This window comes from Polyergus mexicanus, unplaced genomic scaffold, assembly GCF_030449975.1.
Source record: "Polyergus mexicanus isolate NDT 795.1 unplaced genomic scaffold, iyPolMexi1.0 SCAF_3, whole genome shotgun sequence".
NCBI lineage: Eukaryota > Metazoa > Arthropoda > Insecta > Hymenoptera > Formicidae > Polyergus > Polyergus mexicanus.
Window position 1 is genome coordinate 8,481,550 of NW_027223323.1, and position 18,444 is coordinate 8,499,993.

Consider the following 18,444-nt stretch of genomic DNA (forward strand, 5'->3'; position numbering starts at 1 on the left):
TCTTATATACCGAATAAAAATAAGAGAGTTTAAAAAAAAATTCTATTTAATCTTTTGTCCCCTTGAAGTTAGCATTTATTTTATCGCTATCACAGTTCTCTATAATTTTTTTACTGTTATAAAGACAGTTTTTTTTTTTTAATAAAATTATATTTTTACATTGAATATTTTCACGTATGTACAAAATCTAGTAATTTTTAGTTTGTACTAGGGCAGAATACCGTAGCTGATTGCATTCAGTGTTACAGTTCTTGATTGGCTACGCCATGTGTAAGGATACTGAGCCTCCAATCATATTCGATCTGAAATGCCATGAGCATTTAAAAACAAAAATGGATGTCGATAATCTTATATTCTCATGTTATATGGTCTGATGACAGGTTCTCATTCGCATGCACAGCTTGATAGTGTATTTGTTGACTTGTCAGAATCAGAGATCGTCTATTTCTCCTGGTCACGTGACTGATTTTATCCGAGGGCAAGCGGCGCTGAAACTAACTACTGGCTCTCACGTTTCTACGATAAAACTTGGATACTCTGCAATAAGGATGAGCGACGATGATCGAGACATTGACATCGAGAGCGATGTGAGTAGGATGAGATTTTTGTGCGAGAAATTTTTCTAACCAATCTTATGTATTTTTTTTTTCTCAGGATGGCGAGGATTCAGACTCCAGGCTGCGGCATTCCAACAACACGCAGTATTTTTCTCAGGTGAACGTCACGATCGATTTGCCTTTTCCAACGTAATTCAGTCTTGTTAGTCCCGTGTGCGAAGATTTTTATCACGCGATCTTTTTGCATTCGATATTTATGCACTATTATGATTAGCGCACCTAATGAAATAAATGTTGTAAATACAGCAAATTATTTTTCTGAAGTAATACTTTGATTTCCCTGCTTGCTATTGATAAAAATGCAATGCTCCCTCTGTGTTCTTTCACACGGATGGCTTTCATGAGTCATATGTTTAGTTCAAACTGTTAGATTTCTTACCGTTTGTTTCCTTTAGTCCAAGAAATAAAAGAGCAAGTGGTTGTTTATAATCGTGTATTCTATATAACGTTAGGCAGAGAAAAGAGCACATCACAATGCTTTGGAGCGGAAGCGACGGGACCATATCAAAGATAGCTTCTCCAGTCTTAGGGACTCGGTACCATTTCTACAAGGGGAGAAAGTTGCGAGCAGGGCGCAAATCCTGAAAAAAGCTGCAGATTATATTCAATTTATGCGGCGAAAGAACGCTACTAATCAGCAAGCCATAGATGATCTCAAGAGACAGAATAGTATTCTGGAATCTCAAAGTAGGTGTTTTTTTATATAGTTCTGCATAAACAAAGAATGGCAATTTGTTCTTGATCAATCATGATTGGCATCATCTCAATAGAGATATTGAAATATCAGTAAAAGTTTTAAAATTAGATGAGGAAATTTGTCAAAAACTATAAATTTATTTACAAAGACACTCATATTCATTTGAAGTTAATATAGTTTTAGTTTCTTTTAGAAAGAGGGAGATCCCTTGTTCATAAAAAAGCTTTTCTTTTTCTCAATTACTTACATATCAAAAACTGGATATTTACTTCTTAATAAAAAGAGGTATTTCAGAGCCACTAAAGGATCATAAAATCCTGTAGAAAAAAATTATGCTTCAACTTCGCTTATTTTATAAATATTGTTCTTGATACTTTAAGTGATTATTTTTCAAGACAAGTCATTGAGGAAAGCTGTGTTTTTCAACACAAAGTATCTATCCAGAATGTACATTTTCTATTATGAAATAGCGTTATTGTTATAGTGATTACAGAAAAAGTGAGAATGGAATTTTATTTGTTTACTGAATGGTTTACTTTTACAGTTCGTTCATTAGAAAAGGCCAAAATTACCGGCAATTTTGCTGCCGAGACTTGCGAGGTAACAAAGTCTGAATCAGTGGGTGGCTACAATGATACCGAATCGGAGTCCTCAGACAGTGAGACTGGCCGGGCAATTCGGCAACCAAAGAAGCTGAAGGTCACTGGCCTTCATCATTGACGATGATACACCTACTTTTCCCTCTCTCGATATGTTATTTTTGTATGCTGATCATCTTTCTCTCTCTCTCTCTCTCTCTCTCGTTGGTTGATAAACACTCCATTGTGTATATTAAACCGTATTGTGCGCGTAGGTAGATATATGAGTGATTTAGATTATATCTTGTTATATACGTGATATAGCCGACTGTGAAGAACACGACTAGATGTCAACACGTCCAATAGACTTATAATTAATCACATAAATTGTAGGTACGACAATTCTACATTAATTAGTCTGAAGAACGTGTATGCAGGTTCTATTTGATTTTCCACTTTCTATTTTTACTGCGCGAGATAAGTTGATAAATCAAGATTATGGTATTTGCAATATGTTTGTGTTTACAATTTAATGTAATATACAAATATTTATTAAGCAACAATATTATATATCAATAAATATTAATACAAATAAGTCTGTCGATAATATAGTATATATAATCGATCGCATTTTTTATTGCTGCAATCGATTCTGTCTTCCCATCTAAAAAATCGGGTATATCTATAAATATTATCGATACAGATTAATCACATAATCATTTTACTTGATTTATCGCTAATGATAGCCAGATGTTATGCTACAATACTATATCGATATGCCATAATGATCTTAAAAAAATATTAACAATTCTTTTTACTAAAATCATTTATGCTATTTTGAATAATAGTACTATGCTTTCTTATGATCATTGCAGTGTATTTTTCTTTCTTTCTCTCTTTATTGCTTATTCTTTTTACAACTAGCTCATATTTTTATTCAAATTTTTTTCAACCATCTAATCTCCGGAAATCGAGACTGTGTTTGCCGACATTGAATTGAACAGTTCAGGAATCTATGATATCCTAATGTTTATTATTTGAAACTGCGCAGAACGATTTGTTGTGTTTATTGTATTAGAATAATTAATATGGATTATTTGAAGAACGATTTATAGAAAGCATCGAAATTGAAAGGATAAATTGAGCAAAAACAGACTGATATTGTAATGAACATTTTTATATTGAATTACAATATTTTTGAATTTACTAAACTTATCAAAACTTGTGAGCGCGTGTTATTATCAGTATAGAATGCCAAAAGTAAGGTTTCGAATTACACAATTAAAGTGTCAGGATATAGTTTACAATCAGAAGAGAGGAGTGTAACCAGTATGTGTGTTCGCGCGATCGCGTCTGTTGCGCAAAGTCATTGTGGGAAATCTTAATATGACGAGAGAGAGATAAAAGATTGAAGTATCATTAAATTTATTTACGTACGAGTTATTTTACAAACAGGAAATGACACGCGATTCTAGAATCCTGTTCTTCGCTTAAAGAATTGACTAAGATGAAAAGCAGATGCGCGGTGTATTGACCGCAAGAAAATCCTAGATGCGACCAGCAAACTTGCCCTCTTCGACCTGTTCGTCCCATTTTTCTACCCAGGCGCTTGGACACATCGATTTGTAAACTCTCTTAAAATACTGGCAGGGGTCATATTCCTCATTGTGCTTCTTCTTGCATCGATGGAAGTCTACGTAGCTCTGGTAACAGTATCTACAGATCATTACATTCAATTACAGATGCTATTTCGATTGATAACTGTGAGGCAAATATCTGTTTTCTCTGTCTATATGTACAGGTTTTTCTACATATATATTTGGCACTGTATTTCTAATGAAAATATAATTGAGGAAAATCTAAATATACAGTAAGATTCACATAGATAATGGATGAGCCATTCTAATATGATAAAAAACAATATGGCGAATAAATATGTGGAAATATATTAATTATATTGCACTTTATTATAAAAGAGAATCAGAGTTTCTTAGATGTAAAATAAAAAAATTAATCATGTTATATTTTTGACATATATTGGTATTAATTAAAATTAGACCGTTTTTTTTATTCTTACCTGCTCTGATTTTGATTAGGAAACCTAGGATCAAACGGTGCAGTTTGCAATGTTTCCTCGGTGATATCAAACTTCGTCATGCTTGCAGCAATATAGGACACTGCTTAACAAGTCATAAATTATTTAATCTCTAAATCTTAGCACAGACTCTCTCGCGGATTGTATTTCGATTCCTCTCTTCCTCTTTCTATCCTCTTTTCGTCAGTAAGGGTAAATTCTATGTTTCTCTCTCGCTCTCGTTCATTCGTCTCTCAAAGCACGCGCGACACTATATCACAAATAACTTCGCTTCTCTCGGTCACTTTTCCCTTCACCGTCATATATTTTGTTTCAGAGATCCTTATAGAGAAATCTCATGACGCTAAACTTGAATGAATATGAAGTTCGCGGTGAAACGAAACAAAACATACCTCAAGAAGCGATATTTGTTCCACGATTTTCTTAAGGATAAAACTATAGCTGTCTTATAGAAGAAAGTTAATGAGCCAAGTATGTGTATAAAGAGAAGGGACGACGCGAAATGTCCAAGTTATTTAACTAATGGTCGCGTATTATCCTCCTCCTGGCAGCAAACCTCCCGATACTTTTTCACCTCCGCCATATACAGCGACCACGCATCCTTCGGCTGTTCCACCGTCTGTTCTGTCTTTGGTTTCGCCACCATGCCGGTCTTTAGAATCCTGCCACCTCTTCTCTTGCCCACCATCAATGGTGGAGGTACTACAGGTTTCTCCTCTAGCACAGAGGAAGTGGTAGGTTTCTGTGCTGCAGGCTGCATTTGTTCCTGCATCTTCTTGAACATCTCCATAAAACTACCGTCGTTCTTGAAGGCGTTCGGTGGCGGAACAACAGTCGCCGTTTGATGCATCATCGTCACCCCCGCCCCCTCACCATGTTCCTCCAAAGCGTCCGATTCGTACGAGGGTGCCCTATTCGTGTGATGCCTGCGGCTCTCCCTGTATCTGTGTCTGTCCCTGCTGCGATTACGACTGCGGCTTCGTCTTTTGTCCCTCGAGCGAGATCTGCCGCGCGACCTCGACCGCGATCTGTCTCTTCTGGAATATTTGCGGGATCTATCTCTGTCGCGATCGCGGTCCTTGTCGCTGGATCTGGACCGTCTGTGGGAGCGTACCGGGGACGATCTGGAACTGCTTCGACGACGCTTACGTCGTTCCGGGAGCGGTGAGCTGTTCCGGGAGGATCTACTGCTCCGATGATGATCGATGCTTGGCGAGGGTGAACGCCGCGAGCCGATTCGGCTCTTGTGGTTGTCGTGTGTCGTGCTGTAACTTGTGCTATACATAGGAGGCGAGGGCGGAGCAGGTGGCGATTCGGTATTCGACCTGGCGCTGCGTTCGTACCGCTTTGACTCCATCACGATGCCGGGCCAAAGGACTGAAGGACGGACACCTATAAGGATAGAAACTACCTTCCATGAGTTACACAGCTCGTTCCAGATCTTCGCGCCTTCATCTGACTTGGGCTTTTTAAGTGTGTGCATTCGCAAGAGAGAGAGACAGGCGGACTTAGAGCGAGAGAGTATAATGTAGTCTGATAATTCAATTCAAGTACCAACAAAGGTAATGGATAGACAGTGAGAAAGAGAGGACGCTCACTTAATTAATCAAGGGCATTGCCTGCGATCACCAAGCTGTGATTTATCAGATAATTTCTATTGTTACAAGAGGACACAGCATGGTGATTGCACTGTTTGGCAGTGTGTCTCGAGGCAAGAAGATACATATCTTAAATGAGAGAGACATTGATCGTAAAAAGCAGCTCTTTTCCTCATACCTAATATCTACTCATTCGCAGCACCATAGGTGCAGATCTCAAATAATGCAAAGACAATCAAAACTAGATCTTGAATCTAGATTTGACTCTAATATTAATCAAATCCCATGTCACCAGATAATTTCAGAAATTCCTCATCCTTGAGGAAATCAACAGGACGGAAGGTGAAGGGATGAAAAAAAACTCTCGCCTAGCGACTTGTGACGAGGGTGATGAGGGGGAATTCGGGAGGATTCGGGATGGGAAGAAAAGTGGAAGGTAGAAGCAAACGCGAGAGCCGTTTCTTGGATGACTTCCCTCGAGATCTACTACCGAGGATGGCGATACCCTCCCTATCTGTCCCGCGCGTGCGGATACGACCGTCTCGTCGTGCGTCTCGCTGGACCGCCTAGTAGTAAGTTACGCTAATTTATCTGTATGCTTAATACCTTAATCAGCCGTGCGGTTGGAAACAAAATGGCCACTAAGAAACACCGCGCCAGACGACGATTTCGTTACGTCATGCACCTTGACGAGAGATCCCTCGTCTAGCTCGATCCGCCGCGAACGTAGCTGCAAACGCAGAGGCGTCGCGGCATGATCCTCTGACAGATCCTCCGCGGATTGGTCGGACGGAAATCCAGTCGACCAATCCGCGATTTTCGACGTCGATCTCAGCGCCACTCTACGCTAACTTGCCTAGAGATATTTTCTTTGCGTTATTTTTCTCTTCTATTACAATCAGTTCATGGATTATCATCTTTATTAAGTTCGAATGACGAGGACGCTAATCTGCGAAAGTACAACAACAACTTTACAATTTGCAGTTCTTCTAATGTTTTGTAAGTAAATATATGTACTTGCGCGATATAACGCGTTACAAATATATTTCTCTTAAACTTGCTTGAGAAGATCTGTAACAGGCGATATATTCGGAGCAGAATTCCATTCTTTATGTACCGGCGTATAGGAAACATTTGAACAAGATAGATATATTTATAAAATACATATCTAAATATACATACGCATATTAAGATATGGGGCGCATAAAATTATGGAAAATTCTTGTTTTGATTTTTATTCTGAATTTTGAGATCTTCAAAAACGATCGATGATATTATCAGCGCTTTGAATTATCCTTGGCTTTTTGCTTGATAGCGATAAATCTTTTTATCGATATTTTCACAACGATTAGTTGACTATTTTTGCAGAAGATGACAGCAAAATGTTGTCACATATTTAAAACTATTTGTACGTGTATCTTTAAATACATACACCCCAAATAAATATTGATACTTTCAACGATCATATATCGTGCTAAAAATTGTGGAGCGCAAAAACATGATGACGTAATAAATTGCTCCTCGTGTGAATTTAACGCGCGAATTTCAATATCAGTTAACGTTCTTAATTGATAAAATTGAAAATATGCATAAAAATAGTGATGAAAATTTCTCAAATATATGGTTTGTATTTCTTTTTAAAGTTTTATTGGAATGATTTTTTTTTGTAATGACACATAAATCCATAAAAAAAAAAAAAAAAAAAATTAGCTAACTTAATAATTAAGTTAATTAATTATTAAGTTAGTTAATTTTTTTTTTTTTTTTTTTAATGTATTTATCAATCTTTTCCCGATAATTTTATATACATCTTGATAATTTTGAACATAATTTTGGACATTTATTCGTAGAGATGATTACTTTTAATTTGTGTATATCTCAGTTTTCTTTTTCAATAATATATTAATAATTATAATTGCCAATGCAGTCGCTATACGTAGTCAAGTATATTGTAATAATTGAAAATTTTTTGAATAATTAAACGATTTCTTTTCAGGCTCAACGATGTAAAAATAACGTTCCAGCTCTTATGTCCCGGCATTAAAATCTCCTGACGTCACATCTCTCCACCGGCATCGATATTACTTTCCGATTATGCCAGTAAACTATCTGGTTCTTCAATCATTCTTAATTGAATATACTAAATTTGGTATGTACATTTATATATGAATTTCATATATGATAGTTAATTGTTTAAAAGTAGCTCTTATTGTTAGCCTCTTTCCAATCAATCGGTTATTGTTTGACAAAGCAGATTTTCAAAGCACTTAATTATTAATTGTGTAAATATACCATGATTCTCTCTTTTCTCTCTCTCTCTCTCTCTTTCTTCAGTAATTTCTCTCTCTTCAAATAATTTATACTGCGAAAGATTTCTCTAATTAATGAATTAGTAGATTCATACAAATTTTTTTCCAAAATTAAAATGTTTCTTAGAAGAAAGATGTATCATTAAATTAATTGCGAAAAATCATGTCTCAAAATTCAATATTATATATATCTTTTAAAGCACGTCGTGTTGCATTGAAGCGTAAAAATTCATGCTGGTATTACGGGAATCGCGGAAGTTATCGTTTTGTAACATGGAAAAAGAGAAAGAGAAAAAGAGAGAGATGCGAATGGAGCAATTTCATCACGGTGATGCGACGTGGCATCTCTCTCTTCTCTCTCTCTCTCTCTCTCTCTCTCTCTCTCTCTCTCTCTCTCTCTCTCTTTCTCCTTCTCTCTGTTATCGCGCGGTAGTCCTTGAAGTTCTCCAGACCGAAAGAGGAGGGAATCGTGCACCAAGCTCTACGCGTTGTATGCGAGTTTTGACCTTGTGGCATTTGGTACCTGTCCGTACCAGCCGACGCGCATACAACTCCACACCCAATCCCACAAGCGCGCGAGCAAAATAACTAAGTATACCATCTCCTTCCCTCATTCGAATCCGTCTCCCGTTCTGTCTCTGTCCATCTTTCCCTCCCTCCCTCTCGCTCGCACCTAACTCTCTTCTTCTTTCTCACCTTTCCTCTATCCGCTCGCTCACGCAACTCGCGTGCGCACGCGTACATCGCCGGATCTTAATGGCGATGTAACGGGGACGTCAACTACACGACGCGATAATGACGAAGTTGATATCGCGCGACGCAAAGTTGCGTCTTGACCTTTTGATTTAACTAAGGATATTGATTTTGCCCTCTTCAAGAAATTACTTGTTCCAGTTTCTCGTACAATGTATCATATTTAATTAGGTCAAAAATTATGAGTTGTTGATATGTGAAGAATAAATATTTTTTTTATATTTACTTTTTCTTTTTAAAAAGATTTATCTTTCCTCTCTTCGATGAATAATACTATTTTATATCTTGATATTTTTCATATTAACAATAGAACGACTAAGAATAAAAGAGCGAAATCAACAATATAGATAAGACTCCGATGAATAAAATATATATATATATATATATATATATATATATATATATATATGGCAAATTTTTCAAATTGATATTTTAATAGAGAAAATTTCTGGGAAACTTGTTTTTTCTTTGAAATTATAAATATTTTGATTGATACACTGTGTGTGTGTGATAATTGCTATTGTCAGGAAACAATGCTTCGTAAATCGATACAACTCTGTCCCCCAACATTTGTCAATCAATAGCGTACACAAGGTATTATAATGAAATTCACCTAAGAAAAGCATTATATGTTTTCAATCACTTAACTAACTTGAAACATACTGATTTCTCGGTATTCCTGTTAAAAAAAAATCGACTTTGCATTTTTCAGAAGGTAGATGAAAATCGCTCGGTATAGGACATCCGGGACAGAGCGTGTAAACACTCGTATATAGATCTTCATTTAACAACGCGACTACACGATTCTGCTGGGCCGAGGATCGCGAAGAGGACGAATTCTTTAGCAATTCGGAGAGATCTGAATATCTCGGAGAGGAGGTAGAGACGTCTCGATCACCGCATGACACCGCGCGAGCCGGGCATATTTACGTCGCGGGACAATGGAAAAGGTCGCGTCGTAGCGGCTGTGGCATTTGCGGCGTTCGTCGCTAATAAATGTGTCAGCGAGAAAATGCGCGACGTATATTGGGCTCTTTGGCATAGAGTCCGTAGATGGGCCTTTTTGCAAGAAACGGATCGTGGAATTCCCCGCGAAGGAACATAGTTTGCGAATGTCTCTCGCGCTCATCTCGATGATATTTCACGCACGCACACAGCTGTACGATTAATCTAACAACAATCCCACTAATCTGCGCGCGCGTTAAGGATATATTTTATGTATATATACATTTTATTTTCATCATTCCAATCATGAGCCAGGATTTCGACAATTAAAATTCTTTAAAGACAACGACTGATGGGGGTAAAAGAATAATCCTATGGTAAAGTTAAATTTGCGAGGAATATAAAAAGATTTTGAAAATACAAATAATAATTTAAATATCTGAAAATGTCAAAAGTCTAATAAATAAAGAATTCGGCGAAGTCTGACAAATGGCAAGAATTTTTGATTGATGATAAGAAATACAAAAGGCACTGCAAGCATTTGCTTATATTTACAATTTATTATCATATATTAAGTATAAATTTCTAAGCTACATTCTCTTTTATATTTTCTGCATTTGATGTAAGATAAGTATGCGTTCAGATGAGGAAAAAGGAAAAAAAAAGAAATCCAAACGGATGTATAAACGGAACTATTGTTGTATTAATATCTGATTTTACGATGGTCAAAATCCTAAGTTTCTAGATTTCTTCATTCTTAATGCAATGTGACGAAGTCCGGATACGCGGTAAATGTCAATTAAGCCAGTTTGTCTGAAAGACGCTTCGTCAGGCTGCAAGGTTAATCATTGTAACCAACGATTTTCTTCATGTTTGCCCGACCAGATTTAAAAACTGTCATCGAATACGGAACATATCATACGGATCGTCGCGTCTTTCATCGTCGCGATTGCTCATATGAACTCGTGATGAAGCTCCGCAAGGTGGGAGACGGAAGAGCGGTAATTTTCAGTTACATCGCGGAATTTTCCAAATTCATCTACCTGATATGTATGTGTGAAACGATTCGACGTAAAGCTCTCGGAGAGAATTCGAGAAACCACAAGTGCCGTAACGCAAGCCAGAAATAATTGCTATTCGTTGAAAATTGTCAGGTAATGCAAGCATTAATGATATATACGATATATAAAACGACGAAAAAAATATTCCGAGGATTCGATAATATTTAAAGATTTTTCAACCGTTGGAAAATAAAGAAACGGTACACATAGCATTTTTGCTGTTCTCGTGTGAAAGTTTCTTTCCACGGAAATTGTTCTTTTCTTTGTCGCATAATCGCGTAAAACGCGCCGCTCGAATTAGGGGACTGGGTCCAATAAAAAGACCCTCTCGACTTTCGTTTCGCACGCTTGAACTCGTGGCCGTTCGTAGTTTTCTAGTTTGATTAATTTTCAAGACAGAGATTAATTCGCTAGGATACTCTCCTTTTCTTTTTTCATAAATCATTACCTTAAAATTATATTTATATTTATAATTAGAAAGAGAATCCTTTTTCTAATTATTATATTTTATTACAATTACATATTATGCTTATACATTTTTATATATTACATTGTAAAATATTAAACAGCGTTATATAAAAAAAATTGAAATAAATTGATATTTCTTTTTTCTGATAACAGATATTTTGATGATTCTAAATTTCCTTCATCTCTCGATGATTGCCGATAAAAGCCACAAATTTGAAATCGCAGCGAGTCTCGCGCGTTCTTCTATACCAAACTGCTCGGCGACGGGCCCTCCCCACCACCTCGGCTTGATTAGGGAGGGGCGCAATGGCGCCATGTTGGGTCCGCGAGCGGCACGCATCAGTCGCCCGATGACTGCGACCGTGTCAACGTCGTTAAGCACGAGCCATGAATTGAGCCCGCGTTCGCTCGTGTCGCGCGTCCTTTTCGTTTATCTTTTTTTTTTAATTTATTCCTCGTATCCGTCTGTCGTTCGCGGAACGAGTTCGGAATTCTGAACATCTGAACGGAAGTGAAGATCGGGAAAAGTTTCGCGCCGCCAATCGTACATAAACGCGTGCGAAAGTGTGTGCGTGTGCCGGTGACTCTTGTCGTCTACCTCTGACAGAGAACGCGGTGAAAGAGAGCGAGGAGGAGGAGGAGGATCGAGCGAGAAAGAGAGAGGGACAACCGGCGTGCGATGGCTGTGGGGCCTCGGCGCGTCGATTCTTCCGGTGGTGAACGCGCTTCCGGAAGTGTCGAGGATTCGATCGGAACTTTATCATCTGTACGATGGACCGTCAGGACTACGCTCGTCGTCGCGGCCACGCTCGCCGTCCTCTTCGGCGTCGCCGACGTTGCAGCCCTCAGAACGGGTGAGTTCTTTTTTTTCTTTCTTTCTTTTTTTTTTTTTTTTACCAATTCCTTTTTGCCGCTGCGAGAGATCCGCTTTCGCCGATAGGGGAAAGCAATCTATCGATCATTTTCAAATTTATCTTGAAAATACCCGCGACTACGTGCAAGGCAAAAAGATGTGTAAAGATAGCAGAGAGGTATCTCGTAATTTTTCGCGGACGATTTATGATTTTTTTTCGACCGTTGATTATATTAACAGTTAAATATTTGTCCAAGTATTGCTGTTCGTTTATATTTTTCTCGCTTGTTTTAAAATCGTTTGTTTATACTTTTTTCGCTTCTCGAGCATTTCTTTGCAAGAATGTTTATGTTTATACGATTTCACACCTCTTTAATCTTTTTTACTAAACACACGTTTTTTTACTTTTACAATAACGATATTTATTATCATATAAATGCTTATGGAAGAGATTATATACGAATAGATATATTTTAATGAATTTGAAAGTTTAAGAAAATACATCTTTGTTTTTAATTGAAAAGTTTTTGCGAAGCCTCGAGAATTTGTTTCGAATTGAATTTTAAAAAACTTGATTGACTTGTTATAAGTGATTTAAATATCGATGAAAATTAGGGGAATCCCTTGGGTATCAAGTATGTCGATCTTGTCGGTCGGATTTGACCTATCAAAGAGGTAAAACGGTAAATACCACTTCATATAAAGGGGTCTTTCGTTTCTAATTCCGAAGATTTTTGGTTCAAGATTTTCGTAATCTCTTAAAATTCGCACTCGCGGATTTTAATTTGCCACATATGCAATAAATAAACGACGATGGTGGCTCGACATATTTTAAATAATTAAGCTTGTTATTTTCCATCTATTATGACAATTGAATTAGGGCCAGTATCGCTTAATCAAATGCGCTTTTCTATGTTGAAATTTCTAAATCGAGTTTTTCATTTTATTAAATAATTAATTTAAATTAGCCTTAATTTACTTTAATGACAAAGGTGAAACGTATTTTAAAAAATTTATGATATCTTAATGATGTATTTATTATATACTTAATATATATTTAACTGTATATTTTTAGTTTATCTGAAGGGAGAGAATTAATATTTATCATAGAATAAATATATATCTCATACATTTTCAACGTTTTTAATCTGGTTGATATTCAGATTAATTAAAACAAAAAAGTCGGTAGAATATAAATATCGAAAACTTTTTTTTTTTTTGTATTTATGTTTGTCACGAGGAGAGTCAGGCCAAATATTGTCTTGTTCGAAAGATTGAAAATTACCATTTAACGGAATGAAAGATCAAGCTTGGCCGGTTCCGTCTTCTTTTCCTTTTCTATCATCTTGAATACTGACGCTGCCTACTGTTATCATAGTGCAAACTGTTACGTTTACTTTTTTCTTACACTCGCGTGGGAGAGGGAGAGATAGGTGAGCGTGGGGGTAGAAAAGATGGGAACCGGTTTCACCGCGGAGGGAGAGAGAGAGAGAGAGAGAGAGAGGCTCCAGGAATAAAAACTTTAGTGTTCGCCCACGGATTGAATATTTGACCGGTTCATCTAGATCCAGGTTTTCCAAGTTTTCGTACTCTTCTTATCAGGTGTCCTTTCAAGATCCACATATATATATATATCCACGTCGCGCGTTTTTTGAAGGGAAAACCGGTTTTATCGGAGACACCGTGGAAAAAGTGTGACACAATGTTCGTGTCTAGGATGCATCAAAGACACCGCGGATATACATTTGAAGGACTGTTTTAATAACGAGATGTGCCCATCACGTTTCTAATGACTTTCCGTAAATCATTGACACTGTGAACACTCGTTAACCAGTTCGAAGACGGTATATAAATGAAAAGGCGAAACTTTTCGGCTAGAAATATATGCGTTAGAAATATCGTAAGCAGAAATTACGCTGACTCGGATACTTTATCAGCGTAGTGAAAATTAACGCGGATGAAGAATCTGTAAAAGCAAAGATATTTTGTTTCATATATATATATATATATATATATATATATATATATATATATATATATATATACATACATATTTGCAGTATGAAAAAGCTTTAATTTTTTTTACGTTAAAATTAATTTCTGTATTTGCTGTATTTTATTACAATTTTTTTATTTTAAAGAAACATACAAATGTGAAAAAAAAAACTACATGTTTGTAAAAGATTTATGAATCTGTGATATATTGACGTGCCTTGAAAATCTTGCAACATTTATTTTGCTTATTAATCTAACGATCACTAATCTATTTTTCATGCAAAAATTCCAAATTTAATCCAACCTCAGCAGTTTATTTTGATCATAGACTATTTACAGACAATTATTTTGCAGTCTTTGTGCAGTCATTCCGCGAGCGATATTAAATAAGTAATTTCTTTTCTTGTCTACGCACGTGCACACATACGCATAAATACACATACATTCATATTTGACACACATGATACATGCAATCGCGAAGATAACGCCGACAGCATCAGGGGGTAAATATCAATATGTTGTCGATTGGCTAAATTAAATCTTTGACCTTCCACGATAAACTCGTTACTCAATCGAGAGTGCGTTTAAAATGTTATCAACGTCATTTAAAATATCAACTCGATCGATGTATCTTATTTGTAACGTAACAGGTGGATTTTTAAAATAATTTTTTTTATTTACATCTATGCTCTCTCTCTTCTTCTTCTTCTCTTCTTCTTCTGTAATAATCATAATAAATTCCTACTAGATTTTATATTTTTTTATTAAACAAAGGACTATCGTTGCGATTTTTCATTGTTACGATTTTATTTTACCATCGTACAATATAAATTTACTTTAAAATATCGAATGCAAAATCTCAGCTTCTCTGATATTTTTTCGCATAATCTTTACATACTATAAATGAGATAGCAAAGGATATATAGTCACCTATTATTACTTTGGCTTACGACAATGATCGATTTTTTCTTTATTTCAAAAAATATGGAAATATGTAAAATTTAAAAGGGCGATCACGATTTTTGATAAAAGGGAAAGTAAGATTGTTGAGAATAACGCGATTGCAAGGGGGATGGGAGGTTACACTTTAGAGATACATCTTTTGAAAATTCTCTCAGCTAAAAGCATCTCGCGATTGTAAAAAGCTCAGGCATTGTAAGCCACGAGAGGGAACAAGTGGGACGCGAATCACTGGGTCGACGTGAAACGACCTTCGTACTCGAGAGCGTCGCGAGTTTGCAAGCTCTGATTCCTGCAACGCGCGCAAAAGACGAGAAAGTTCTTTCCCCGAAGAGCCGGTAGTTGTTGGACGTATATTGAGCCGATCTCTCCTTATAGCGACAAAATAATTGAACGGCGAAATCTTTTCATCTGCATTAATTGAGTGTTATCGAATGCCGTACACCGATCTAATTTCAATTTTTCACATTTGAATGATCTAGATTGTGCCGAAATTACAATACATTCTTCTTGTTTTAATACGTTAAAGTTTAAAATTTAATATATTAATTTAAAATTAATTTAATATTATTTGAATAATTTCCAATGAGATCTGTAGCTTTCGATTGAAATTTTTCAAATACGCGTTTCACGATCAATATCAATGAGGAGAAAACGAAGGAGGAAGCTTTCCCTTACATAGATTTTAAATGTTGAATGTGTCAAAATTCAACGCGACGAACGATTTCTTCGAAATTTTCCGAGGAAAATTTCACGTCGTTCACACGGAACGACAGGATTTTTTTTTTTTTTTTTTTTTGCGGTCGGAGGAAACGACGTTTCCTGAATACGAAATCGAATAGCGGCATCGGCGGAAACTCACGAAGTCACGATCGGCGGATAGAGTCAACGATGTGGCCGGCTGAACTAACTCTCGTAATAAGAACCAACGTAAAACGAGAGGAAAGAAATTGCAGTAAATGTTACGAAAAACTTGCGACAATTAACGACCTCCTATGAAATGTTTATAAGGGAAAAGGGTCTATGTTTTTAATTCATATTTATAGAAAATAATTAAATGCAATTTTTATCCTTCTATCGCTGTCTAATAATCTTAAAGCTTGTAGTAATTTAATTTACGTCCATCTAGACGTGACGTTTGATCACGTGTGATTGATCGATCGTTGCTATATCGAAGCGTATCATTTTATCGTCTCGATCATCTCAAGGAATTGAGGAACATCGCGAGAATCATTGCAAAAAAAAAAAAGTATTTGCTAAAATATTTATTCGCGTATACGTACGCAACGTGCGAACACGCATATTTTTACACGCATATAGGAAGCCGCCTTCAGAATCAGAACATCTGGCGTAACATAATCACGTATCGCTAATCTCTCTTTCTTCCTCTCTTATTGATGATGTGAAAAAATCCGTTATTATTCGTATACATTGTCAAATTCGACTTGTAAAACATGTATTATAAAAGAATGTAAAAATTTTTTTCCCAATGATAAGCAGAGACCCGTTGATAATAATACATACTATGTGACTTGAGATAGAGGCTTTCTCATAGAGTCCGTTGTTCGAAAACAACAGACGTTTAACACTGCGCGGACAGACCTGAGGCGTCGAATAAATTTATAGGTGAGGAGGGAACTCGGCGCGAGAGCGAGAGGGCCACCCGTTCTCCAACGTGCCGGTTGTCCTTCTTCCTTCTCGCTCGCGCTCCTCGTGTTCGCTTGCGGAGAGATAGCTCGGGCTCTCCTCGTGGCTGGCAGGTAAAGTCAGTAGGCGGACACAGGTTCGTTCACCTCGGCCTAGCGGCCGACCGGATAGCGGGACCCTGGCTTTCCAGCGAGCCCGTCGTCGTCGTCGTCGTCGTCGCCGTCGTCGTCATCCTCGTCGTCTTCGTCGTCGTTGTCGCGTGGTAATCGCTCTTCGATCATACGATCGTGCAACAACATTCGTGCAAATTACGCTCGCACGCGCGCCTCGTCTACCTATTTCTGTATCTCGACACTCACAGGTACCAGAGCGAAAATGTATCCGTGTGTGACGCACGCTCTGTTGTCTCTGTCACATGAGTTTATTGAATTATCGCGACGATGGCCTGACGCGGGCTGTGTATGAGCCATCTACCAACGTTAATCGCATCTCAACCGGTCGATCAGTTTTTCTTCCCTTTCGCAAGTTTGAAACGAGTCGTCTCATCTTAATTCTGGCAAACTTATATTCTTATTTGGAGATCCTTTTTAATTATACATCTTTATTCGTTATTTATCGTTTTATTGTGATTTTTTTATAAAGAAATCTATACGTCAATTTTCTGCTTTCAAATAAGAAAGAAGGAAATCAGGTTTTTCTTATTTCCCATTTATATTCTTCAAATTTTATTCGCCGAAATCTTTTATTTTGTAATGTCAAATAATTTTGCCGCTATTGAAATTGCGATATTAATATCACCAATGTGGGTTTTAATCTGATTTCATATTTATAAAGAAATTTTGAAAAGAAATTTTGAAGAATTGAGAAAAATATATTTGATATAAAATACATTTTTTTTCCCCCCCACAATTATAACGTCGAAATTGAAAATCTATCATTAAATCAGTTATAATGTCTGATCTTTTTTATGTTAGTTAAAAAAAAAGGTTTATTTCAGATTTTTATTGGAATACTGAAATTGAGTATATTTTACCGGCATGTATTTAAACCGACGTCATAAATTGCAGGAAGTATATAAGTGTGTCGCAAAATTGTTCGATAAAGAGGAACGTGCGTCGGTTGATTCGTCGCGAAAAAAATATTTATTGAATCATCTCTTCGCGTATAAGGCAATGGACGAGCTCCGTCGTTACGCATCGTCAAAGGCAACGCGTTGCTTATTCGAAATATCCTTTATGTATATAATCCGGAGCTTATCTTAAAGAGGGATCCAAATCCTTTGTAAAAGAGCGGCCGAAATATATGCGAAAAATTGAAAGGATTGTGAATTCAGGTAAATTCCCATTAAAATCCCAAATTTTCTTGTCTAAGAAATGAATTCTTTTACTCTCTATCCGTATTATAGGTTTTTTTTTTAAATCTAAAGCAAGGAGATATACATATGCAATGGATCGTCAAACGCGCTTCATTCACAATGTCAATATAATTTAGAGATTTATTCATACGAGCGTCAGGACCTTCATCCCTCGTGAACTTTTCCTTTCTCTTTCCGCTGTAGAAAATTCGTACCGTCTGGTCCTTTCGCGCGACGTCGTTCGCGCCGATACATTTTGAGCAGTGCAACCGGCACTGAACAAGAAACGGTACATTTCCCCTCGTCGGCTTTTATAATTCCGTTTTATCACGGATTACCGTACGTCCGTGGGTCACCTGCATATCGGCGAGAGATGCCGGCGAGCATTTTTCCAACCGATGGCAAATTGATGCCAACCCCGCGTGGGAAACATCAACTTTCACCCATGAGACTAGAAGTGAACTCGTAGCGCGCGAGTGTAACGGCTCTCTTCGTGTTTCAACAAATCGCGATC

At 37.0% G+C, this 18,444-nt stretch overlaps 3 protein-coding genes and 1 long non-coding RNA gene across 6 annotated transcripts in view; 3 read left to right on the forward strand and 1 right to left on the reverse strand.

Annotated features, from left to right (window-relative positions):
- Window positions 1–356: 356 nt before the first annotated feature.
- Max (MYC associated factor X) lies at window positions 357–3,331 on the forward strand. The gene is made up of 4 exons (XM_070292813.1): window positions 357–587; window positions 655–714; window positions 1,070–1,304; window positions 1,859–3,331. Exons 1-4 carry the CDS (start codon window positions 393–395, stop codon window positions 2,032–2,034), a joined length of 666 nt encoding a protein of 221 aa, XP_070148914.1. The 5' UTR covers window positions 357–392; the 3' UTR covers window positions 2,035–3,331.
- On the reverse strand, window positions 3,301–6,310 carry LOC138931743 (cytochrome c oxidase subunit 6B2). Of its 3 annotated transcripts, none has more exons than XM_070292811.1 (3): window positions 6,192–6,301; window positions 3,970–4,069; window positions 3,301–3,608 (listed from the first exon to the last, which is right to left on the reverse strand). In XM_070292811.1, the coding sequence occupies exons 2-3, from the start codon at window positions 4,047–4,049 to the stop codon at window positions 3,440–3,442; spliced, it is 249 nt and encodes an 82-aa protein (XP_070148912.1). In that variant the 5' UTR covers window positions 4,050–4,069; window positions 6,192–6,301; the 3' UTR covers window positions 3,301–3,439. The 3 variants fall into 3 exon arrangements, with proteins under 3 accessions (XP_070148912.1, XP_070148913.1, XP_070148910.1); XM_070292812.1 differs by having other exon boundaries at window positions 3,970–4,072; window positions 6,192–6,298; XM_070292809.1 differs by lacking the exons at window positions 3,301–3,608; window positions 3,970–4,069 and adding an exon at window positions 4,079–5,379 and having other exon boundaries at window positions 6,192–6,310.
- LOC138931745 (uncharacterized) lies at window positions 5,790–11,164 on the forward strand. Its single transcript, XR_011446668.1, has 3 exons — window positions 5,790–6,157; window positions 7,582–7,734; window positions 9,360–11,164. It is a non-coding gene; the product is annotated as an uncharacterized lncRNA (long non-coding RNA).
- A 292-nt stretch (window positions 11,165–11,456) lies between these two features.
- Window positions 11,457–18,444, forward strand: part of Mgl (low-density lipoprotein receptor-related protein megalin) — a 37,235-nt gene continuing 30,247 nt past the window's right edge. Inside the window, exon 1 of the mRNA XM_070292820.1 lies at window positions 11,457–11,975. Within this exon, the coding sequence (XP_070148921.1) occupies window positions 11,801–11,975 (175 nt within the window). The 5' untranslated portion in view covers window positions 11,457–11,800. The remainder of the gene's footprint in view (window positions 11,976–18,444) is intronic.

What these genes read in the sequence shown, in the direction of transcription:
- Max (XM_070292813.1), top strand. Translation starts at nt 393, where the DNA reads ATGCACAGCTTGATAGTGTATTTGTTGACTTGTCAGAATCAGAGATCG. An exon ending in ACATTGACATCGAGAGCGAT is followed by an intron (nt 588 to 654) that starts GTGAGTAGGATG and finishes TTTTTTTCTCAG; the next exon opens with GATGGCGAGGATTCAGACTC. An exon ending in TAGTATTCTGGAATCTCAAA is followed by an intron (nt 1,305 to 1,858) that starts GTAGGTGTTTTT and finishes TTACTTTTACAG; the next exon opens with TTCGTTCATTAGAAAAGGCC.
- LOC138931743 (XM_070292809.1), bottom strand. Translation starts at nt 5,344, where the DNA reads ATGGAGTCAAAGCGGTACGAACGCAGCGCCAGGTCGAATACCGAATCG.